Source organism: Ailuropoda melanoleuca, chromosome 16, assembly GCF_002007445.2.
Source record: "Ailuropoda melanoleuca isolate Jingjing chromosome 16, ASM200744v2, whole genome shotgun sequence".
Taxonomy (NCBI): Eukaryota; Metazoa; Chordata; class Mammalia; order Carnivora; family Ursidae; genus Ailuropoda; species Ailuropoda melanoleuca.
This window is the reverse complement of record NC_048233.1, coordinates 40,395,003-40,421,139: the sequence shown is the minus strand read 5'-3', so window position 1 is coordinate 40,421,139 and position 26,137 is coordinate 40,395,003. Positions and strand designations below refer to the sequence as shown.

Below are 26,137 nucleotides of genomic sequence, written 5' to 3'. Positions count from 1 at the left end.
AAAAAAAAAAAAAAAAAGACTCAAAATTGCCAATAAAATAGGAGAAATAACAACCAACACCACAGAAATACAAACAATTGTTAGAGAATATTATTTAAAAAACTATATGCCAACAAATTAAACAACCTAGAAGAAATGGATAAATTCCTAGAAACATATAACCTCTTGAAACTGAAGCAGGAAGAAAAAGAAAATAGAAAATGTAAACAGACCAATTACCAGCAAGGAGATTGTAACAGTCATTCAAAAACTCCCAACAAACAAAAGTCCTAGACATTTTCACAGGCAAACTCTATCAAACATTTAAAGAAAATGTAATACCTATTCTTCTCAAACTACTCCAAAAAATAGGGAAAGGAAAACTTCCAAATTCATTCTATGAGACAAGTATCACCCTGATACCAAAACTAGATAAAGACACCATAAAAAAGGAGAACTACAGGCCAATATCTCTGATGAATATAGATGCAAAAATCCTCAACAAAATACTTGCACACAGTATCCAAGAATACATTAAAAAAAATCATTCACCACAATCAAGTGGGATTTATTCCCAGGATACAAGGCTGGTCAATATTTGCAAATCAATCAACATAATACATCACATCAATAAGAGAAAGGATAAAAACCATATGATCACCTCAATAAATGCAGAAAAAGCATTTGACGAAGTACAATACCCATTCATGATAAAAGCCCTCAACAAAGTAGAGCTACAGGGAATATATCTCAACATAATAAAGGCCATATATGTAAAACACATAGCTAACATCATACTCAATGGTGAAAAAGTAAGAGCTTTTCCCCTAAGGTCAGGAACAAGACAAGGATGTCTGCACTCACCACTTTTTTTTTTTTAAAGATTTTATTTATTTATTCGACAGAGATAGAGACAGCCAGCAAGAGAGGAAACACAAGCAGGGGGAGTGGGAGAGGAAGAAGCAGGCTCATAGCAGAAGAGCCTGGATGTGGGGCTCGATCCCAGAACACTGGGATCACGCCCTGAGCTGAAGGCAGACGCTTAACCGCTGTGCCACCCAGGCGCCCCTGCACTCACCACTTTTATTCAACATAGTACTGGAAGTCCTAGATACAGCAACTAGACAAGAAAAAGAAATGAGGCATCCATGTTGGTAAGGAAGAAATTAGATTGCCCCTATTTGCAGATGACATGATACTGTAAATAGAAAACCTTAAAGAGGGATGCCATGGTGGCTCAGTCAGTTGAGTGTCCGCCTTCAGCTCAATTCATGATCCCAGGGTCCTGGGGTGGAGCCCTGTGTCAGGCTCTCTGCTCAGTGGGAAGCCTACTTCTCCCTCTCCCTCTGCCTGCTACTCCCCCTGCTTGTGCTCTCTCTCTCTGTCAAATAAGTAAAATCTTTAAAAAAAAAGAAGAAAAAGAAAACCTTAAAGACTCCACCAAAAAAAACCTCCTAAAATTGATAATTTACCAGAATTCAGTAAGGTTGCAGGATACAAAATCAATGTGTAGAAATCTGTTGCATTTCTATACACCAATAACGAAGAAGCAGAAAGAGAAATTAAGAAAATGATTCCATTTACAATTGCACCAAAAATAACAAGATACCTAGGAATAAACCTAACCAAAGAGGTGAAAGACCTGTACTCTGAAAACTATACAACACTGATGAAAGAAATTGAAGATGACACAAAGAAATGGAAAGACATTCCTTGCTCATGAGTTGGAAAAACAAACATTGTTAAAATGTTTGTATCACCCAGAGCAATCCACACGTTTAATGCAATCCCTATCAAAATACCAAGAGCATTTTTCATAGAACTTGAAGGAAAAATTCTAAAATTTATATGGAACCACAAAAACCCCTGAATAGACAAAGAAATCATGAAAAAAAAAAAGCAAAGCTGGAGGTATCCAATTCTAGATTTCACATTATATCACAAAGCTGTAGTAATCAAGAGTATGGTACTGGCACAAACAGACACATAGATCAATGGAACAGTATAGAAAGCTGAGAAACAAACCCACAATTATATGGTCAGTTAATCTTTGACAAAAGAGGCAAGAATATGTAATGGGAGGAAAGATAATCTCTTCAACAAATGGGATTAGGAAAACTGGACAGCTACAGGCAACAGAATGATCCTGGACTACTTTCTTACACCATACACAAAAATAAACTCAAAATGTATTAAAGACCTAAATGTGAGACCTGAAACCATAAACATTTTGGAAGAGAGCACAGGCAGTAATTTCTCTGATATGAGCTGTAGCAAAATTTTTCTAGATATATGGCAAAGGAAATAAAATAAAAAATAAGCTACTGGGATTACATGAAAATAAACAGCTTGTGTATAGTGAAGGAAACAATTAACAAAACTAAAAGGCAGCCTACTGAATGGGAGAAGATATGTGTAAATGACATATCCAATAAAGGGTTCGAATAAAAAGTATATAAAGAACTGATAACTCAATTCCCAAAACCCAAATAATCCAATTACCAAATAGGCAGAAGACATGAACACACATATCTCCAAAGAAGACATCCAGATGGCCAGCAGACGTATAAAAAGATGTTCAACATCATCCATCATCAGGGAAATACAAATCAGAACTGCAATAAGCTATCACCTCACACCTGTCAGAATGGCTAAAATAAAAAACACAGGAAATAACAAGTGTTGGTGAGGATATGGGGAAAAAGGAACCCTCCTGCACTTTTGGTGGGAATGCTAACTGGTGCAACCATTGTGGAAAACAGATTGGCGGTTCCTCAAAAAATTAAAAATAGAACTACCCTAGGATCGAGGAATTGCACTACTGGGTATTTGCCCCCAAAATACAAAAACACTAATTCAAAGGCATACATGCACCCCTAAGTATATAGCAGCATTATTTACAATAGTCAAACTATGGAAGCAGTCCACGTGTCCATCAGCTGATGAATGGATAAAAAAGATATGGCATATATCTACAATGGAGTATTATTCAGCCATAAAAAATGAAAACTTGCCATTTGCAACAACATGGATGGAGCTAGAGAGCACAATGCTAAGTGAAATAAGTCAGTCAGAGTAAGACAAATACCATACGATTTCACTCATATGCGGAATTTAAGAAACAAACCAAAAAACGAGCAAAGGAAGAAAAAGAGAGAGAGTGAGATGAACCAAGAAACAGACTTTTAGCTATAGAGAACAAACTGATGGTTACCAGAGAGGAGGTGGAAGTGGGGAATGCGTGAAATAGGCTATGGGGATTAAGGAGTGTGCCTGTCACAATGAGCAGCAGGTGATGTATGGAATTATGGAATCACTATATTGTATAGCTGAAACTAATATAACAATGTATGTTATGCATACTGGAATTTAAAACAAAATATTTAAAAAATTTCCTAAAAACCACAATATGAAAACTAAGGAGATAAAGGTGAATTAATAATTTATTTTATCCCAAATACTATCATTTCAACATTTAATTAATATAAAAATTAGTAATGAGATAAACGTTGTTTTCATTACTAAGTCTTTGAAATCCAGCATGTATTTGCACTTACAGTACATCTCAAATCGCATGGTAAATTTTCATTAGAAATACTTGATCTATATTTAGATTTCATAAAATTTGTAGTTAAAGAAGTAGATTCACATATCAAGTTCTTCCAAACATAAGATTTTTCCAATAAATGTATAACATGTTAGTTTTTAAATTTAAATTAGTTTAAAGTGTATTTCCTGTCACACTTGCCTTGTTACAGTTGCTCAGTAGCTCCATGTAGCACAGCTCTAGAAAAACTCTTGCATATATGTACCAGGAGGAATGTTCAGAAATGTTTGTATCATCATTTATAAAAACAAAATACTGGTAACAAACCAATACAGGAATGGCTAAGTAAATAAGTGTATTTGCACAATAAAAAACAGACATCAGTGAAAATGAATGAACTATAGATACATACTTCAACATGGATAAACTTGAAAACTCAATGTTGAGAGAAAAAAGCAAGTCACAAAAGTATATAGAGAATGATCCAAGAACAGGCAAAACTACACTCTATTGTCTAGAGATATGTGTGTGTGTGTCTGCTGTCAGGGAGGCAAAACTTTAACCATTTTAGGTTTTCAGCTAGGACTCTTTTTTTTTTTTTAAGATTTTTAAAATTTTATTTATTTGACAGAGAGAGATACAGCCAGCGAGAGAGGGAACACAAGCAGGGGGAGTGGGAGAGAGAAGCAGGCTCATAGCAGAGGAGCCTGATGTTGGGGCTCGATCCCACAACGCCGGGATCACGCCCTGAGCCGAAGGCAAACGCTTAACCACTGTGCCACCCAGGCGCCCCTGAATATGTATATTCTTAATCCTATTTCACAGACGAGAAAAATGAGATTTTTGAGGCTTGCCTTAAAGTCATAGTTGTTATATGGTGGATACTGGAATCAAATCCAGATAGCCTGATTTTACTTCCTGTACATTTTTTTAATTGAACAATTTTTAAAAATTAAGGTACAATTCATGTACAATAAAAATCACCCTTTTGGTGTCTTGTTCTGGGGATTTTGACAAAGGCATACAGATGTGTAACCACTACCAAAATCCATATTTAAAATAGTTCCATCTCCTCAAAAAAAAAGGGCAACAGTTCCATGCCCTTTTGTTGTCAACCCCTCCCCCACCCCTGGCAGCCATTAGTTTTCTTTGCCTATAGTTTTCCCTTTCTTGAATGCCTTATAAATCGAATCACCCTATGTAGTCATTAATGTTTTAGCATAAAATATTCATTTAGCAGTTGAAGGATACTTGAGTTGTTTCCAGTTTGGAGCAATTATGAATAAAGTCACTACAAACATTCATGCATTAGTTCTTGTATAAACATAGGTTTTCATTTCTCTTGATTGAATACCTAGGGATAGTATTGCTAGGTCATATGGAACCATACATTTATAAGAAATTGCCAAACTGTTATCTTAAGTGGCTTAACTATTTTGCATCCCCAACAGCAATGTATGAGAGTTCCAGTTGTTCTATATCCTTGTCTGTGCCGGGTATTGTCATCATTTATTTAGATCTTCTTTGATATCTTTCATCAATGTTTTGTATTTTTCAGAGTATAGATCTTTATGTTGTTAGATTTATAGCTCCATATTTCATGTTTTTAGTGTAATTGCAAATGGTAGTTTTATTAAATTTCAATTTCCATTTATTGCTAGTTTATAGAAATACAGTTTTGATTTTTTTAAAGATTTATTTATTTTAGAGAGAGAGAGAGCACCAGCAGGAGGGGTAGAGGGAGAGGGACAGAGAAAATCTCAAGCAGACTCCCTGCTGAGCTCAGGGCTCAATCCACAACCCATGAGATCACCACCTGCGCAAAACCCAAGAGTCAGATTCTCAACCAACTGCACCACCCAGGGGCCCCTATTGTTTTGATTTTTGTATACTGGTCTCCTATCCTGTGAACATGTTAATGATAGCTTTTTTTGTAGAGTCTTTGGGAGTTTTTACATAAATAATATTTTTGTCTGTAAATTAAAACCATTTTATTTCTCCCTTTCCAATCTTTGTTCTTTTATTTTTTCTTACCTTACTGCAATAAGTCGGACCTTTATGCAATGTTGAATTTAAGTGATTAGAGCAGAATCCTTAGAGCACTTTAGACTTTCACCATTAAGTATGATGCTAACTACACATTTTTTGTGAATTCTCTTTATCATTGTGTGTATATATCATACTTTGTTTATCCATTCATTAATCACTGGGCCCTTAGGTTGCTTCCACCTCTATGCTATTGTGAGTAATGCTGCTATGAACATAGGAGGACAAACATTTGTTCAAATCCCTGGTTAAGTTTTTTTATATACCTAGAGTGGAATTGTTGGATCATATGGTAATTTAATTTTTAATTTTTTGAGGAACCACCATGCTGTTTTCCATAGTAGCTGCATCATTTTATATTCCCACCAACAGTGCACTAGAGTTCAAATTTTATACATCCTCACCAACCTTTTTTATTTTCTCTTCTTTTTAATAATAGCCATCCCAATGGTGTGATGTGGTATCTCATTGTAGTTTTGATTTGCATTTCTTTAAAGATTATGATGTTAAGCTTCTTTTCATATGCTTGTTAGCCATTTGTATATCATTTTTGAATGCTTATTTACATCCTTTGCCCATTTTGGGGGCAACTGGGTGGCACAGTTGGTTAAACATCCAACTCTTGGTTTCAGCTCAGGTCGTGATTTCAGGATTGTGTGTGTCAGGCTCTGGACTCAGTGCAGAGTCTGCTTGAGACTCTCTCTGACACTTTCCCCTCTCTAAGATAAATAAATCTTTAAATCCTTTGCCCATTTTCAAACTGAATCATTATTTTTTTAAATGCTGAGTTGTAGGAGTTCCTTATGTCTTATGGATATTAACTCCTTCTCAGAAATATGATTTGCAAATATTTTCTTCCATTCTATAGGTTGCCTTTTCAATCTGTTGATTGTGTCCTTTGATGCGCTAAAGTTTTACATTTGATTTAGTCCAGTTTATTTTTACTTTTGTCACCTCTGGTTTTGGTGTCAAATCCATTGCCAAATTCAGTATCATGAAGATTTTCCCCGAAGTTTTCTTCTGCTTTATAACTTTAGGTCTTATGCTTAGAGTTTTTTTTCTACCCACTTTGAGTTAATTTTTGTATATGCTGTAAGGTAATGGTCCATCTTCATCCTTTTGCATGGATCTCCAGTTTTCCTGACACCATTTGTTGAAAGACTGCTTTTTCCCCATTGAATGGTCTTGGCACCCTTATCAAAAATCTTTTGAGGGGCACCTGGTGGCTCAGTCAGTTGAGCATCCAACTCTTGATTTTGGCTTGGGCCATGATCTTGGGGTCATGGGATCAATCTCCACGTCAGGCTCTGAGCTCAGCAGGGAGTCTGCTTGGGATTCTCTCTCTCCATCTTCCTCTGCCCCTCCCCCTGCTCTCTTTCTCTCTCTCTCAAATGGATAAATAAATCTTTTTTAAAAAACCATTTGACCATATATGCAGCAGTTTATTTCTGGACATTCTACTCTATTCCCTTGGTCTATATATCTGTCTTTATATCAGTTTACTGCCTTAATTACCATTGCTTTTGTACTAGGATTTAAAAACGAGAAGTGTGTGCTTTCCAACTTTATTCTTCTTTCTCAAGACTGTTTTGGGTATTCAGGGTACCTTGAGACTCCATATGAATTTTAGAATGGATTTTTCTATTTCTGCAAAAGATACTATTGGAATTTTAATAGGGATTGCATTAAATCTGTAGATTAGTTTTGGTAGTATTGATGTCTTAACAATATTAAGTTTTCCAATCCACGAACACGGAATGTCTGTCCATTTATTTGTGTTTTCTTTAATTTCTTCTGAACATTTTGTAGTGAAAATTACAGGTGTACAAGTCTTCCACCTCCTTGATTAAGTTTGTTCCTAGTATTTTATTCTTTTGATACTATTGTAAATGGATTTGTTTTCTTAATTTCCTTTTCAGATTGTTCATTGTTGGTGTATAACAACACAATTGATTTTTTGCGTGTGATTTCATATCCCACAACTTTGCTGAATTCATTTACTAGTTCTAACAGATTTTTCCCCTCTGGATAATTTGCATTTTATTTTATTTTTTAAATTTTATTTTATTTAAATTCAATTAATTAACATATAGTGTATTACTAGTTTCAGAGGTAGAGTTCAGTGATTCATTGGTTGCATATAACACCCAGTGTTCATTACATCATGTGCCCTCCTTAATGCCCATCATCCAGTTACCCCATCCCCCCCAACCACCTCCCCTCCAGCAACCCTCAGTTTGTTTCCTATAGTTAAGAACCTCTTATGTTTGTCTCCCTCTCTGATTTCACCTTATTTTATTTTTCCTTCCTTTCCCCTATTAATCTGTTTTGTTTCTTAAATTCCACATGAGTGAAATCATATGATAATTGTTTTTCTCTGATTGACTTATTTCACTTAGCATAATACCCTCTAGTTCCATCCACATCATTGCAAATGGTAAGATTTCATTTTTTCTGATGGCTGAGTAATATTCCATTGAATATATATATTATATAATATATATGTATCTATATAATATATAACATATATATATATCACATCTTTATCCATTCATCTGTTGATAGACATTTGACAAAATACAGCATCCTTTCTCAGTTAAAACTCTCTGCAGTATAGGGATAGAGGGAACATACCTCAATATCATAAAAGCCATATACAAAAAGCCCACAGCAAATATCATTCTCAATGGGAAAAAATTGAGAGCTTTTCCACTAAGGTCAGGAACATGACGGGGATGTCCACTCTCACCACTGCTGTTCAACATAGTACTCAGCAACCAGCCAACAAAAAGAAATAAAAGGCATCCAAATCAGCAAAGAAGTAGTCAAACTCTCAGTCTTCACAGATGACATGATACTCTATGTGGGAAACCCAAAACACTCCACCCAAAAATTGCTAGATCTCATACAGGAATTCAGCAAAGTGGCAGGATATAAAATCAATGCATAGAAATCAGTTGCATTTCTATACACTGAGATAGAAGAAAGAGAAATTAAGGACTCAATCCCATTTACAATTGCACCAAAAACTGTAAGATACCTAGGAGTAAACCTAACCAAAGAGATAAAGGATCTGTACTCTGAAAACTATAGAACACTTATGAAAGAAGTTGAGAGGGACACAAAGAAATGGAAAAACATTCCACGCTCATGGATTGGAAGAACAAATATTGTTAAAATGTCTATGTTACCCAGAGCAATCTACACATTCAATGCACTCCCTAACAGTTTTTTCATGTGTGTAATCTTTAGGGTTTTCTATGTATAAGATCATATCACCTGAAAACAGATACAATTTTATTTCCTCCTTTCCAATTAGATGTGTTTTATTATTTCTTTTTCTTGCTGAATTGCTCTGGCTAAAACTTAGAATATGTTGACTAGAAGTGGTGAAAGTGGGCATCCTTGCCTTGTTCCTGACTTTAGAGGAAAACCTTTCAGTCTTTCACTATTGAGAATATTACCTCTGGATTTTTCTTTGTCTTTTTTAAAAAAAGATTTATTTTTTTTAGAGGGGGGGTGCATGAGCAGGGGGAGGAGCAGAGAGAGAGAGGGAGACAAGCAGACTCCCCGCCTGAGCAGGCCGCCCAACATGGGGCTCAATCCCAGGACCCTGAAATCATGACCTGAGCCAAAACCAAGAGTCAGGCACTTAAACAACTGAGACACCCAGGCACCCTTCTGGATTTTTCATATATATTCTTTATCATGTCCAGGAAGTGTCTATCTATTCCATGTTTTTTGTATATTTTTATCATGAAAAGGTGCTGAATTTTGTCAAATGCTTTTTCTGCATCAACTGAAATGATCATGTTGTGTTTTCCCTAGGATTCTGTTTAGTATGTTTCATTGATTGGCTTTCATATGTTGAATCATTCTTGCATTACAGGAATAAATCCCCCTTACTCATAATGTAGAATCCTTTTAATGTGCTGTTGAATTCTGTTTGACAGTATTTTGTTGAGGATTTTTGCATCAATATTCATCAGGGAATGTTGGTCTATAGTTTTCTTTCTTCCTCTCTCTCTTTCTTCCTTTCTTCCCTTCCTTTTCTTTTTTTTCTTTCTTTCTTCCTTTCTTCCTTTTCTTTCTTTCTTTCCATTTGTTCTTTTGTAGTGTCTTTACCTGACCTTGGTATCAGGGTAATGGCCTCAAAGAATGAGTTAGGAAGTGCTACTGCTTCTTTAGTTTTCTGGAAGAATTTATGAGGACTTGGTATTATTTTTTTTCCTTCACCACTGTGCTATGGGTTAGCTTGTAGTGTTATTTTTCATCACTTGGCTTATCAAACTTTGTCTCCACTCTCCTGTGTTCCTGACTTAAATTTGCTGCTATAGCGCCTCCTTCCCTTCCTTTCTTCCATCCTCCGTTCCTTCCTCCCTCCCTCCCTCCCTCTGCTCCTTCCTTTCTTTCTTTTGCATCATCTCTGTTTCTAATTATAATATTTCCAGCACCTAAATATCTGATTATTCCTTTTCCAGGATGGGTTTGCAAAAATCTAAATCTTACTTTTATTGTAAGGAGTGTAGAAAGAGTTCAGTTTTGAAAGAGTAATAAAGTTGGAAAAGGTGGAGTGGTGGTTCATCATCTATCAGATTTACTGTGCTCTTTTAAAATATTTTAACATCCCTTTCATTCCTGAGATGGAATTCATAGATAAAATATCTATACTCATACTTTAAATGATTAATCTAAGTGTGAGGGTAAATAAAAGGAAAGTAATTTTCTTTCTTTTTTTTTTTAGGAAAGTAATTTCTAATAACAGGCATTTCAATGTGTAAATTCTAGGTCAAACTTCACTAGAAGACATAATAAAGTAGACAGAGGCTTACACCTACATGTAGAATTAAAATAAAGTGAAAGCTACAAATGTAGGTTGATACAAAACCATTTGTGGAAGAGACTGTCATATCCCATTGCATATTCTTTCCCACTTTGTCAAAGATAATTGACCATATATTTGTGGGTTTATTTCTGGGCCCTCTGTACTGTTCCATTGACCCATGTGTCTATTTTTGTTCCAGCACCATACCATTTTGATTACTATAGCTTTTTTTTTTTTTTTAGAGATTTTATATATTTATTTGAGAGAGAGAGAGAGAGCCCAAACAGGGGGAGCAGCAGAGGGAGAGGGAGAAGCAGGCTCCCTGCTCAATGGGGAGCCCGATGTGGGGCTCCATCCCAGGACCCTGGGATCATGACCTGAGCTGAAGGCACACTTAAGTGATTGAGCCTCCCAGGCGCCCCACTACAGCTTTATAGTATGACTTAAAATCTGAAATTTTACCCCCTGCTTTGTTCTTCTTTCTCAAGATTGCCTTGGTTATGTAGGGTCTTTTGAGGTTGCATACAAATTTTAGTATTATTTGTTCTGGTTCTGTGAAAAATGCTATTGGTAATTTGATAGGGATTAAATTGAATCTGTAGATTCCTTGTGTAGTATGAACATTTTAACAATATTAATTCTTTCAATCCATGATGGTATATTTTTCCATTTGTTTGTGCCATCTATTTTTTCATGAATGTTTTAAAGTTTTCAGAGTACAGGTCTTTCACCTCTTTGGTTAAGTTTATTCATAGGTATTTTATTCTTTTTTGTACAATTGCTAATGGGACGTTTTCTTTCTTTTTTTTTTTTTTAAAGATTTTATTTATTTATTCGACAGAGATAGAGACAGCCAGCGAGAGAGGGAACAAGCAGGGGGAGTGGGAGAGGAAGAAGCAGGCTCATAGCAGAGAAGCCTGACGTGGGGCTCAATCCCATAACGCCGGGATCACGGCCCTGAGCCGAAGGCAGACGCTTAACCGCTCTGCCACCCAGGCGCCCCTAATGGGACGTTTTCTTAATCTCTCTTTCTGCTACTTATTAGTCTATAGAAATGCTACCATTTTCTGGGTATTAATTTTGTATCCTGCAACTTCACTCAATTCATTTAGTACTTCTAATAGGGTTTTTTTGGTGGAATCTTTAAGGTTTTCTATATATAGTATCATGTCATCTGCAAATAGTGACAATCTAATTTCTTCCTTACCAATATAGATGCCTCATTTCTTTTTCTTGTCTGACTGCTGTGGCTAGGACTTCCAGTACTATGTTGAATAAAAGTGGTGAGAGTGGACATCTTTGTCTTATTCCTGATCTTAGAGGGAAAGCTCTCAATTTTTCACTATTGAGTATATTGTTGGCTGTGGGTTTTTCATATATAGCCTTTATTATGTAGAGGTGTATTCTCTCTAAACCCACTTTATTGAGAGTTTTTATGAACATATGTTCAATTATGTCAACGAACTAAGAATTTATTAATATATCCCCCTTCTTATTCTTATAGGACATTAACATGCAGCTGACTGACATACTGCTCAATGTGCAGCGGATAATAAATCGCTACACTCTTGATGAGAACATGCACTCTGGAAGAAAAAACTCCCTTACAGAATATAAGAAACGGAGAGTAAATTTCCTGGAGAAAATAGTTACTTACACTAAGAATGCTGAAATTAGAGAAAAGACTCTTGTGTACATCCTGGCCTGGTTGGAAGAATGGAGTAAGTTTCCAGAGGTGGTTCAAAGGAAAACCATTACTTAATGAAAAAGCTAGAGAACAGGATCTATAAATTTTTAAAGGATTAATCAGACTAAAGAAAACTAATGAGGTATTGAGAAAAGTTATCCACTGTTTCAGTAAGTATAAAATAAGAAAAATACAGTCCTGCTCACTTAATGCCAGCTATTCTGGGCTCCTTGCTTTTCTTCAAGCATGCCAGCATGCTGCTGCCCAGTGTCTTTATGCTACTATTCCTTTGCCTGGAACATTGTCCACAAGTAGCCACGTGGCTCATTCTCTGCTTATATCTCACTTTAAAATGATTGGTTCTCTGACCATCTCCATTCCCTACTCCTTGGCACTGTCTATTACTCTTTACTCTTTATTTTTGTCTGTAGCATTTCTTACCATCTGACATACTATATAACTAATTTTTGTCTGTCTCCTTTCACTAGAATGCAAACAGTTTGAAGTCAGAGAATTTGTTTTATTTAGTGCTGTATCCTCAGCATCTAGAACAATAGATGACAAAGGAGACATTGGTTGAATAAAAGAATGAATAAGCTTAGAACACAAAAAGGGGAATGTCATTAAGTTGCAAGAAATATCATGTAAAAATATTTAAAAATATTTAAAATATTAAAAATATTAGATAACTTATGAAAGGAATTAATTGGGTTTAGTTCCTCAATATTAAAACACATGCTCACATTCTTAGATACCAAGTCTTTTCATGTCCACGATTTACTGTTCAGCTTTCTATTCCAAGTCTCTTCCTTTTTCATTTCTTCATAGAGAAAAGCTTCAGAATAGCAGTAAGTGTGAGATACCTACATTCCCCAATACTACAATATGGAGTAGTTAGCCAATATTATAAGCCTATATAGTTATAATTTTTATGCACAAAAGTTTTTTGTTTTGTTTTGTTTTTTTACTCTCCTCAAGATGCCATTTTGTCTGAGATGACTGCAATTGATATTGAGGAACACCACCACTGGATAGCACAAATGGAGTTTTTACCAGAAATGTTCAAAGCTATTGAGAACAATGTCAAGATACTGAGTAGAATTTGTGTATCTTTGGTTGAAGAAAAGAAGCAACAAAGGAAAAAAATAAGTAAGGGTGCTTTAAGACATTGGAAACAGATTTTACTTTTTCTAAAAAACAGCTTTATTAAGGTACAATTTAAATACCATAAAACTCATATATGTTAAGCGTACAAGTCATGACTTTTAGTAAATTCAGACTTGTGTAACTCTCACCACAATTCAATTTTAGAACATTTCCTTCATCCCAAAAAGATCCCTCATGCCCATTTGCAGTCAGTCCTCATTCCCACCCCAGTTCCAGACAAGCACCAATCTATTTTCTGTTTCAATAGGTTTGCCTTTTTTGGATGTTTCATAAGATGGAATCATATTATATGTGGTTTTTTTAAATATCTGGTTTCTTTTATTTAACATAATGGTTTTGAGATTCAGCCATGTTAAAGGATGTATTAGTAGTTTCTTTCTACTACCAATTTTATATCACTGTTTGCATACACATTTTTTACGTATTCACCAATTCATGGACATTTGGAATGTTTCTACATTTGACTTTCATGAATAGTGCTGCTGTGAACACACATGTATAAGTCTTTGTGTGGACATATGTTTTCATTTCTTTTGGGTAAATACCCAGGAGTAGAATTTCTGGATCATTTATCAATTGCTGGTAAGTCTATGCTTAACTTTTTAATAAATTGTTAACTTATTGCCCAAGTGACAGCACCATTTTACATTCCCATCAGCAATCTATTAAGGTTTGGGTTTCTCCACATCCTCAACAACACTTGTTATGGTCTTTTTTAGTATAGCCTTTCTAAGAGGTGTGAAGTGGTATCATATCCCATTGTGGTTTTAAATTGCATTTCCCTAAAGACTAATGATGTTGAGCATCTTTTCAGCCATTCTCATATTTCTTTTGAGGAAATGATTACCCAAATACTTACCCATTTTATTATTGAGTTTTAAGAGTCTTTTATGTATTCTGGATACATAAAAGTATTCAGTCCTTTATCAGAAATGTGATTTTCAGGGTGCCTGGGTGGCTCACCCTGTTAAGCATCTGCCTTAGGCTTGGGTCGTGATCCCAGGATCCTGGGATTGAGCCCTGCATTGGGTTCCCTGCTCAGTGGGAAGTCTGCTTGTGTTCTCACTCTCCCTCTCTCTCAAATAAATAGATAAAATCTCAAAAAAAAAAAATGTGATTTTCAAATATTTTCTCTCAATCTGTGGTTTGTCTTTTCACTTTCTTAATGGGGCCTTTGAAGCCTAACGGTGTTTGATTTTGATGAAGTCAAATCAATTTATCAATGTTTTCTTTTATAGATCATGGTTTTAGTGTTGTATTAAAAACTTGTATTACTCAGTGTTCAACCAGAGAAGCAGAACCACTAGGAAATTATATACTATTTATTTACCCATTACAAAGTATTTTGGGGAATATACTTTGTATTCTTCCAATCCTTTTACATTTATTGGGACTTGCTTTATAGCCTACCATATGGTCTATCCTGGAGAATGTTTCATGTGTGCTTGAAAAGAATATGTATTTAGCTGTTGTAGGGTGGAGTATTCTATAGTTGACTTATAGTGTTGTTTTAGTCTTCTGTGTATATCCTTACTGATTTTCTGTCTAGTTGTTCTATTACTGAGAGTGGGATATTGAACTTTCCAACTATTATTACTGAGTTGTCTATTTCTCCCTTTAATTCTGTCAGTTCTTGGTTCCTGTACTTTAAGGCTCTGTTATTAGGTACATATATATTTATAATTTTGATAGCTTCCTGATGAACTGACCTTATCATTATAAAATGTCCCTCATTGTCTCTAGAAACATTTTTTGTCTATTTTGTTTGATATAAGTGTATTCTTTCCAGCTCCCCTGTGGTTACTGTTTGCAAGGCTGAGTCAAAGATGTGTTGCTAATAGTTGGATCTTTTCAGCTTTTAAATACACACACACACACACACAACACATACACACACATAAAAATTTGGCAATCTTTGACTTATGACTGGAGTGTTAATTCATTCATATTTAATGTAATTATTGATATGGGTGGATTTACACCTGCCACTTTGCTGTTTGTTTTTCATGTCTCATCTCTTTTGCTCCCCTGTTCTTCTTTTACTACCTTCTGTGTTAAACGAATATTTTTTAGTGTCCCACTTTAATTCCTTTTTTCTCTATATTTTTAGGGTAATTTCCTTAGTAGTGGCTCTAAGGGATTGCAGTATACATCATAAATTATCACAATCTATTTCAGATTAGTATTAGCACCAGCAAAATACAGAATCTTTATTCCAATAGCATCATTCTCTTCCCCTCCTTTGTGCTTTGTCATATATATTACATTTTTATGTATCATAAGCCCAACAATATAGTTTCATAATTATTGTTTTATATGATTGTCCTTATAATCAGTTAAGAGAGAAAAAAGAAAAAAATATTTTTACTTTCTTTTATATTTCCCTACATATACTGGTGTTCTTTATTTCTTTGTGTGAATTTGAGTTATCCTCTGGTATCATTTCCTTTCAGCTTGAAGGACTTCTTTATATTTCTTGTAAGGCAGGTCTACTAGAAGCAAATTCTTTCCCTCTTAGCTTATTTGGGAATGTCTTTGTTTCACTTTCATTTTTTTAAGGCAGTTTTAGATTTAGAGAAAAATTGAGAAAATAATACAGAGAATTCCATATATCTCTTCATAGTTTCCCTTATTGATACATTACATTAGTATGATACATTTGTTACAATTAACAAACCAGTACTGACACATTATTAACTAAAGTCCGTATGGACTGAAGTCATAAGTCCTTGTTTTTACCTAATGTCCTTGTGTTGTTTCAGGATCCCATCCAGGTACCTGATTACATTCTTGTCATATCCCCTTAGGCTTTCTTGGTTGTGACAGTTTCTCAGACTTTCCCCTCTGTTTGATGTTCCTCACGGGCTTGAGGAGTACCAGATACATTATAAGATGCTCCCCTATTGGAATTTCATGTTTTTTCTCATGTTTACCCTGGGGTTCTGGGTTCTGGGAGGAAAGATCACAGAAAGATCACACAGGTAAAGTACCGTCGTCATCATATAATTTCAAGGCCACATATTATCAAGTGATTTATGACTTAATGTTGACCTTGCTCACCTGGCTAAAGTAGTGCTTGTCAGGTTTCTGCCCTGTAAAGTTACTCTTTTTCCTCATTTTTCCAAGCTGTACTTTTTAAAAGTAAGTCTGTATGTGCAGCCCACACTTAAGGAATGACGAGTTATGCTCCCTTTTTTTAGGATGAATATCTACATAAATTATTTGAAGTTCTTAGGCATTAGAGTTTCTCTCTTCTTCCTCGTTTATTAATTTACTCAATTATTTATATCAAAATGAACTCACAGATATTTATTTTGTACTTTGAGTTATAATCCAATACTACTTTATTTTCTTGCTCAAGTTGTTCTGGTTTTGGCCATTGGGACCTCTTTCATTGGTTCCTGTGCCCCTTTAACATAACCCCATCAATGTGTTTTTTCTTTTTTCTTTTTTTAGCACTTCCTTACTTTCTGGCACTACAAGATGCTTCACGTTCATCTCAAATATGTCCTGCCCTAATCCTAGAATCTGCCATTTCTCCAAGGATTTCGGGTTCCTTTTAGTGGAGAATAGTATTTAAAAGCAAAGTCTGGGGGCGCCTGGGTGGCACTGGGGCGCCTGGGTGGCACAGCGGTTAAGCGTCTGCCTTCGGCTCAGGGCGTGATCCCGGCGTTATGGGATCGCCCCACATCACGCTCCTCCACTATGAGCCTGCTTCTTCCTCTCCCACTCCCCCTGCTTGTGTTCCCTCTCTCTCTGGCTGTCTCTATCTCTGTCAAATAAATAAATAAAATCTTTAAAAAAAAAAAAAAGCAAAAAAAAAAAGCAAAGTCTGGTTGCTAGGAGTGCTCAATTGCGACTGGGGTGTCATTTCTGTTCAGTTCTCTCATCTGACAGAGCAAAAAAAAAATGTTTGTGTATAGAACCAATGTGTATACACATATCTATAAATATATTTATGTCATATAAATATATATACATTATATATAATCTAACTACTTTAAACGTAAGTTCATACTGATTTCTTTAACTCTAATTCATTATCATATATGGATCATTCTAGCTTCTTCCTCTTGCTTATCTATAAATTACAACTCAATGAGAAACTTCCTCCTACCATCTGTTTTACTTAATTGTTCAATTCCAGTATACATGCATAGCAGTATCAGAATTATTAACCCATACCCATTGAGGAATAACTTATCAACTAGAGTACAATTCTCTTTGCATTCAGTCTTAGACTCCATTTCCAGGAACTTCGGTCAGCACTCTCCCCTCCCCATCATTCCTTTCAGTGAGGTTGTGTCATACATTTCTTATACAAGTAGACTATCTTATCATAATCTACATTCTTTCCTGGGATCCCCTGACCTCCTAAATGGGTATTTAAAAAAATTTTGCATTAATTAAGTTTCACTCTTTGTGCTATAGAGATCTATGGGATTTGACAAATGTATATTGTCGTGTAGCCACCATTATAGTATCACATGGAATAGTTTCTCCATCCTAAAAATCCCCTGTGTTTCACCTATTTATCCTTCCCCTTTGTCCCCAAACTCCTGATAACCACTGATTTTTTCAATGTCTCCACAGTTTTGACTTTTCAAGAATGCCACATAATTGGAATCATGCAATATGTAGCTTTTTCACACTGTCTTCTATCACTCAGCAATACACATTTAAGGTTCCTCCCCATCTTTTTATGACTTAATAGCTTATTTCTTTTTACTGCTGAATAATATTCCATTGTATAGATGCACCAGTTTGTTTACCTACTAAAGAACACCTGATAGCTTCCAGGTTTTGGTGATTAAGAATAAAGCTGCTATATAAAAACATTCTCGTGGACATAAGCTTTCAAATTAATTAGGTAAATGCCTAGGAGCATGATTGCTAGGTCATATGATAAGACTACATTACTTCATAAGTAACATTATAAGAAACTGCCAAACTGTCTTCCCAAGTAGCTGTGCCATGTTCCATTCCCACCAGCAACAAAAATTTCCTGTTGCTCCATATCCTTGTTAGCATTTGGCATTATCAGTTTTTTGGATTCTAGCCATTTTCATATACGTGTAACAGTATCTCATAATTTGCAATTCTCTCTTTTTTTGTTTCAAGTTTTTAATTAAATTCTAGTTAGTTAACATACGGTGGAATATTGGTTTCAGAAGTAGAATTTAGTGATTCACCACTAAATATAACATATAACACCCAGTGGTCATCACAAGTGCCCTCCTTAATACCCATCACCCGTTTAGCCCATCCCCCACCCATCTTCCCTCCAGCAACTCTCAGCCTGTTCTCCATAGTTAATAGTCTCTTATGGGTTTGCCTCCCTCTCTTTTTCTTTTCTTCCTTTCCCTATGTTCATCTGTTTTGTTTCCTAAATTCCACATATGAGTGAAATTATATGGTATTTGTCTTTCTCTGACTGACTTATTTCACTTAGCGTAATATACTCTAGCTCCATCCACGTCATTGCAAATGGCAAGCTTTCATTCTTTTTGATGGCTGAGTAATATTCCATTGTACACATATATACCACATTTTCTTTATCCATTCATCAGTTGATGGATATTTGGGCTCTTTTCATAATTTGGCTATTGTTGATAATGCTGCAATAAACATCATGGTGCATGTGCCCCTTCAAATCACTATTTTTGTATCCTTTGGGTGAGTGCCTAGTAGTGCAATTGCTGGGTAGTAGGGTAGTTCTATTTTTAACTTTTTAAGGAACTTCTGTTTTCCAGAGTGGCTGCACCAGTTTGCAATTCTCTAGTGACAGACAACACTGAGCATCTTTTCATATCCTCTATCTGTATGTCTTATTTCTTACCTTCACTAAAAAAAAAAAAAATAATTGTTCATGCCTGGTACTTTGAAAAGAGTTATTTCAGGGAATGGATGCAATAGACATTCTGTAACACATTTGGAGAAGTATTGAAAACAAATGCATTAACTATAGACATATAAGTGTTCACTGCAAGTTACTTTGACAGGAGTGTTATTTCAGTGAATACTGTAATATATTTAGAGAACTGTTTAAAAACACATATAATAAGGATAGTTATAAGAGCTCTATGTGCATACTACTTTGAGAAGAGTTATTTCAGGGAATGGATGTAATAGAAATTCTGTAATGCGTTCAGAGAAGTATTAAAAGACACATGTAATGAAGATGGTTGTGAGAGTTGCATGTGCATGCTACCTTGGGAAGAGTGTTATTTCAGGGAATGGATGTCTTACCTTCATTTTTTGAAGAGTAGTTTAGGATATAGTAGTAGAGTATAGAGTATAGAGTAACCAAGGATATAGAATTCTTGGTTAGCAGAATTATTCTTTCAGCAGCTTGAATTGGTCATCTCACTGTCTTCTGGCCTCTATTGTTTCTAATAAGTAGTAAGCTATTAAATTTACTATGTTTCCCCTGTACTTTGATTTTTGAGTCTCCTTTAATTGTGATAAGTCATTTTTCTCTTTTTGCTTTAAAGATTCTTTGTGTAGCTTTCAACAATTTGACCATGATGTATCTAGGTATGGATCTTTTTATGTTTATCTTACTTAGAGTTCAATAAGCTTCTTGAATGTGTAGATTAATGTTTTCCATCAAATTTGAGATGATTTGGCCATTATTATTTCCTCAATATATTTTTTAAGATTTTATTTAAAATCTCAAAATATTTTTGAGAAACAGAGCACGAGTGAGGTAGGGGAGGGGTAGAGGGAGAAAGAGGAGCAAACTCCCCACCCTGAGTGGGGAATCTGACTCCGGCTCAATCCCAGGATTCTGAGATCATGACCTGAGCTGAAGGCAGATGCTTAACCAACTGAACCACCCAGGAGCCCCTATTTCCTCAAAATTTGTAATGTCCCTCTCTCTCTCCTCTTCTCCTGGGACTTCTATCACTTATACAAGGGTATGTTTGATGGTGTCCCACAGGTCTCTGAGGCTTTGTTCATTTTTTAAAAATTCTTTTTCCTCCCTGTTCTTCAGATTAGACAATCTTTACTAATCTAGTGTCAAATTTGCTGGTGATTTTCTTCTGTCATTTCAAATCTACTGTTGGGCCCTTTTGGTAAATTTTACATTTCAGTTATTTTACTTTGCAAGTCTAAATTTTCCACTTGGTTTTTCTAATTTCCATCTCTTTACTGATATGCTCTATTTGATGGTAATTGTCATTGTATTTTTCCTTTATTTTAAAATTTGGCTTCCTTTAGTTCTTTGAACATAGTTATAATTCTTCTTTTCAAAGCCTTTTTCTGATAAGTGCAACATCTGCTCCCCTCCCAATCCCTGAGACAATTTCTACTGACTGCTTTTATGCCCTGTGTATAAGTCATACTTTTTTGTTTCTCTGCATGCTCCTTTTATGTTAAAAACTGGACATTTTAGGAGCACCTGGTGGCTCAGTCAATTAAACGCCTGACTCTTGATTTCAACTCAGGTCATGATCTCAGAGTTGTGAGATTAAGCCCCACGTTGGGCTCCACACTGGGCAGGGAGCCTGCTTGAGATTTTTTTCTCTCTCTCCCTCTGCACTTTCCCTCCTCTAAAAAAAAAATGGATATTTTAGATAACATATTATAGCAACTTTATTTTTTTTATTTTTAAGATTTTACTTCTTTATTTGAGAGAGAGAGAGGGGGAGAGACAGAGAGAGCATGGGGAGAGGGGCAGAGGTAGAAGCAGACTCCCTGCTGAACAGCGAGCCCGATGGGGGGCTCCATCCCAGGACCCTGAGATCACAACCTGGGCCAAAGGCAGATGCTCAACTGACTGATCCACCCAGGCACCCCTTATAGCAACTTTAGATTCTGATTTTCCCTATAACCTCCAGGGTTTCTTTTTGTCCCTTTTTTGGTTTGCTTTTTAGTGACTTCCCTGAACTAATTCAGTGGAGTCTGTCTCCCCAACAATGTGCAGTCATTGATATCTCTGCTCAGTTATTCTTTTATTCTTTTTTCATTTTTGTTTTTATTTTAAGGCCTGAATTCCTAGGGGTCACCTTTGGGTCAGCATAGCTTAGTGGTCAATAATTGGCCAATCATTAAGTGATCCAGATTGATTCAGTAAGTCTTCTATTCTTTGCTAATGGGTCTGTGTATAGGTTAAGGAAGTATTGTTTTAGACAAGGCCCCTAAGATTGGCTTTTTCCCTGCTTTGTTCCCGATCAAATCAGCCCCCCTAGCTCCTAGAGCTGTCAATCTTCACAGCCTGCCTCACTTTAGTAGAACACCCAGGCCACTGGGCAGGAAGTTAGAGACAGAAGAAGCTCCAGGCTAAAACATCGCAGGCTTCCACTGTTCTTATTGAAGTTTAGTAATTTTTCTTGAATAAATGCTTACCAAATTGTTGTATGCCTTTAGTCAATTTCCAAAGTCCTAAAATGGTAGGTTTTGGCAGCTTTGTCAAGCTTTATCATTGCTTTTCTGGGGCAAAAAACATGCTGAGTTTCTCATTCAGCCATTCCAGAAATCCCTTCAAATGTCTGACTTTTGTCTGCTCTTTTTGACTCTTCTGAAAGAACCAAGATTAAGCGTGATTCAGAAAAGTGAGAAAAGAATGACAGAAACCCAAGAAAGAAAATGGAAAGCACCAAGCATAATCAAAGCCAAGTGAACGTTTTGTTATATCTAATCCCAAGCTTGTCACTGAAGGTAAATTGAAATTACAAATAAAGAACAAAGACTAAATTTTGGAAGCAAAAGTTCTAGGTGATTTTGGGAAAAGAGTTACTCCTTTAAAAATAATACATTTATTTTGGAGGCAAAGCTTTTTTTTTTTTTTTTTTTTAAGTAATTTCTACACTCAACGTGGGGCTTGAACTGATAGCTCTGAGATCAAGTCGCATGCTCTACAGACTGAGCCAGTCAGGTGCCCCACGGGAGCCAAGGCTTTCTGATGAATCTTTATCCTATAGCTATCTATAAATTTAGGCTAAATTCCTTAGGCTTTAGCATAGATAGAACACAACACAGAACAAGAAATGCAATCTCATTATTTTATGTTTTATGGGGTTTTTTCTTTTAGCATCTAGAGGTACTCTATGGAAATCTTGGAAAGAAAGAGTTATAAAGCGACCTGCAACAGCTCATGCTTTAAGACCAGATCAGATGATTAGCGATGAATTCGCAACAAATACAAAGGTTTCAGAAATCCAGTATATGCTACAGGAACTCATAAACAGTATGATGTTCAATAAATTGGAAAACAATGCTATTAAATATATATCATCAACAATAATAAACCTTTCTAAAGCTCTGAGTACACTAAATGAGGAACTAAAAGTTTTTAACCTCGAGAGTGCCAATATGTATATAAGTGAGACAAGTGAAAAGGAAAAAGAGCTCTCCCTGAAGATAATGCGAGAGCTCAGTGAAAAAAATGAAATGCTTCAGCAGAAACTTCAAGATGCAGAAGAAAAATATGAACACTTTATTAGGTCCAAAGGTGTTGTAGAACCCCAAGTAGGTACAGCATTACCCACATCAACCTTGAAAGTGTTGCCTGAACTTTCTTCACAATCATCCACTAGCAAAGCTGACATAGAAGACAGTGTAGATGATATTTTGGTTAAAGAATTTGAAAGTATTATAGATGAGGCCCAAACAAAAGGGACCAAAGGCTTGGGGACCAAGTGGGACTCAGCTATTTCATATACAGCCCCAGTTGAAATGACTTCAGATTCAATTGACAAGCGATATCCTTTACTTGAAAAAAACCAAAAAAAGTCTTCTGAAGATATCACTGAAGATAAGATATCACTGAAGAAAGGTGATGACTATCAGAAAGATGGGACTGACCAGTATCAATCACAGAAAAAAAAGCGAACTAAAGGCCCATATATGCATGAGACCTCTGGATTAAATGTGAGTGATGATAAAGGTAAAGAAAAAGATTCAGAGACCAAACTTGATTACTATTTGGAGCTGCAGTCACGGGAAAAGAAGAGAAAAGAAATAAAATCCTTTTTGGAAGACAAATCAAAGTCATCCACTGAATCAAGAAGTCAGCATGTCCCTGCTGATTACCCTTCTGCTGACACAAAAAGCCCAGGGTTCAGAAGTGGAACAAGTAGCATATGGGAACAACTCAGGAAGCTTAAACCTGAGTATTCACGTGACAAAAGCCAGATTTCTTCAGAGAATAAAGAGGAATCCACCACTGAGTCAATGGACAAAGAGAGCAAAAGTGAGACAAGCAGCCCGGCAGAGCAATTCGCATTCACCCAACTTGGTGATCCCTCTGAGAAAGTGAAAACAAAAGGAAAGAAACACCACATCTCTCCAGGAACCACCACAAGGAAACAGAGAAAAACTGAAGAGGACATATCAGTCTTCACCAAGAAAGTCAAGTCTCACGGACTTGTGAAGCCAAAATCTAGGGTAACAGAAGAGACTTCAGAAGCTACCAGAGTTCTAGGAAGTCCAGACAGCAAAAGTGAAGAGAGTAACCTAGAAGAATTTCAAAAAGCCATAATGGCTTTCCTAAAAGAGAAAATTGATAACATAGGAAAGCCTTTGGATAAAAAGGCTGTGCCAAAAGAGGAGTTATTATTAAAAATGGCAGAGGTTGAAAAATTAGGAATCATAAAGGCAAAAATAGAGGAATATTTCCAAAACGTGGCTGAAACTGTGACAAAAACCTTGAGGAAATACAAAGATATAAAAAGTACAGGACAAGTTGAGGACAAACCTATTAAACGAAAAAAAGAAGTCTCATTTATGCCCGGAGTGCATTTTCAGAAGCCCATTAGTGCAAAGTCTGAAATTAGCACCTTGCTGTCATCTAAGAGCATGGACCCGCTAACTGACAATTTAATACAAGCGATCTTGACTGAAATAGAAGGGGAAAAAGACGCTCCAGTAGCCTCAACAGTAGGGAGAGACCACAAGGAAAAGGAAAAACAAAGGCGGGAGGAACACTTGCAAGAAGGTCAAGAAAAAATATTTGGTAAGGGTCTCAAACACCAGTTGCAAGAAGGGAGTTTCTGGAAGAAGAGCTATGAGATGACAAATAAAAAATTGCAGGAGAAAGAGTCATGGCTCCAGACGAAGGAAGGAAAGCAAGGACAACAGAAGCGGAAACAGTGGCAGGAAAAGGAAATGTGGAAGGAACAGCAGAAACAGAGGATGCAAAAGCAAACTGAGCAAGATGAGGAACAAATGCAAAGTGAAGAGGAAGATTACCAGAAGCCAAAGCAGCAGCAGCTGGAAGCATGGAATAAAAAAATGGAAAAACAAGTGGTGCCCTTGGAGAAGGAGAAGGGACAGCAGAAGAGGCATGTTCAGAAGGAAGTGAGACATCAGGAGCTGGAAATAAATTGGGAGAAGGAGCAGAAGCAGAAGCCAAGGAGAAATGTAGAGGACCATGAAAGGCAGAGGGAGAAGAAACCAAAGGATCAGATGAAGATTAATGAGAAAAACTCCGAAGAACAAGAGATGTTCAGCCAAACTTCAGTGACAAGGTCTCCCCGGGGGAAGAGCATACCAAAAGTAGCATTCCAGTTACACGAAAGAAAAAAGTTCCATGGGCATCCTAAGGCATTAGACATTCTTGCTGATGGAAAGCACGCTATACCATTCACTCCTCCTTCCTCCACACAATCGCCCTCACCCAAGGCCTTTCCACTTTCTGGACAGTCTCCCACAAAGTTCCTCACTCTAACTCCTCAACAGGCCCAGGCACTGGGGATCAGTGTCACCCCTCAGCAGGCCCAGGCACAGGGGATCACTCTCACCCCTCAGCAGGCCCAGGCACAGGGGATCACTCTCACCCCCCAGCAGGCCCAGGCACAGGGGATCACTCTCACCCCTCAGCAGGCCCAGGCCCTGGGGATCACTCACCCCTCAGCAGGCCCAGGCACTGGGGATCACTCTCACCCCTCAGCAGGCCCAGGCCCTGGGGATCACTCTCACCCCTCAGCAGGCCCAGGCCCTGGGGATCACTCTCACCCCTCAGCAGGCCCAGGCCCTGGGGATCACTCTCACCCCTCAGCAGGCCCAGGCCCTGGGGATCACTCTCACCCCTCAGCAGGCCCAGGCCCTGGGGATCACTCTCACCCCTCAGCAGGCCCAGGCCCTGGGGATCACTCTCACCCCTCAGCAGGCCCAGGCCCTGGGGATCACTCTCACCCCTCAGCAGGCCCAGGCCCTGGGGATCACTCTCACCCCTCAGCAGGCCCAGGCCCTGGGGATCACTCTCACCCCTCAGCAGGCCCAGGCCCTGGGGATCACTCTCACCCCTCAGCAGGCCCAGGCCCTGGGGATCACTCTCACCCCTCAGCAGGCCCAGGCCCTGGGGATCACTCTCACCCCTCAGCAGGCCCAGGCCCTGGGGATCACTCTCACCCCTCAGCAGGCCCAGGCCCTGGGGATCACTCTCACCCCTCAGCAGGCCCAGGCCCTGGGGATCACTCTCACCCCTCAGCAGGCCCAGGCCCTGGGGATCACTCTCACCCCCCAGCAGGCCCAGGCCCTGGGGATCACTCTCACCCCTCAGCAGGCCCAGGCCCTGGGGATCACTCTCACCCCTCAGCAGGGCCAGGCACTGGGGATCACTCTCAACCCTCAGCAGGGCCAGGCACTGGGGATCACTCTCACCCCTCAACAGGCCCAGGCACTGGGGATGACACTCACCCCTGAGCAGGCTCAGGCACAGGGGATCACTCTTTCCCCTCAGCAGGCCCAGGCACAAGGGATCACTCTTACTCCTCAACAGGCCCAGGCACAGGGGATCACTCTCACCCCTCAGCAGGCCCAGGCACTGGGGCTCACTCTCACTCCTCAGCAGATCCAGGCACATGGCATCACTCTTAGCCCTGAGCAATTCAAAGCATTGGTAGTCACCCTCACCCCCGAGAAATGCCAGAGCTTGGGT

The 26,137-nt window shown here is 37.6% G+C and overlaps 2 protein-coding genes across 2 annotated transcripts in view; one reads left to right on the top strand and one right to left on the bottom strand.

Moving 5' to 3' along the window:
- The window catches only part of LARP4 (La ribonucleoprotein 4), a 202,592-nt gene that overhangs the window by 92,931 nt on the left and 83,524 nt on the right, over nt 1-26,137 (bottom strand). The gene's annotated exons all lie outside the window — the stretch shown is intronic.
- Nucleotides 1-26,137, top strand: part of FAM186A (family with sequence similarity 186 member A) — a gene marked incomplete at its 5' end in the record, with an annotated part of 60,741 nt that overhangs the window by 20,361 nt on the left and 14,243 nt on the right. Inside the window, 4 exon segments of the mRNA XM_034644783.1 lie at nt 11,902-12,118; nt 13,063-13,233; nt 22,289-25,094; nt 25,096-26,136. Of these exon segments, the coding sequence (XP_034500674.1) occupies nt 11,902-12,118; nt 13,063-13,233; nt 22,289-25,094; nt 25,096-26,136 (4,235 nt within the window).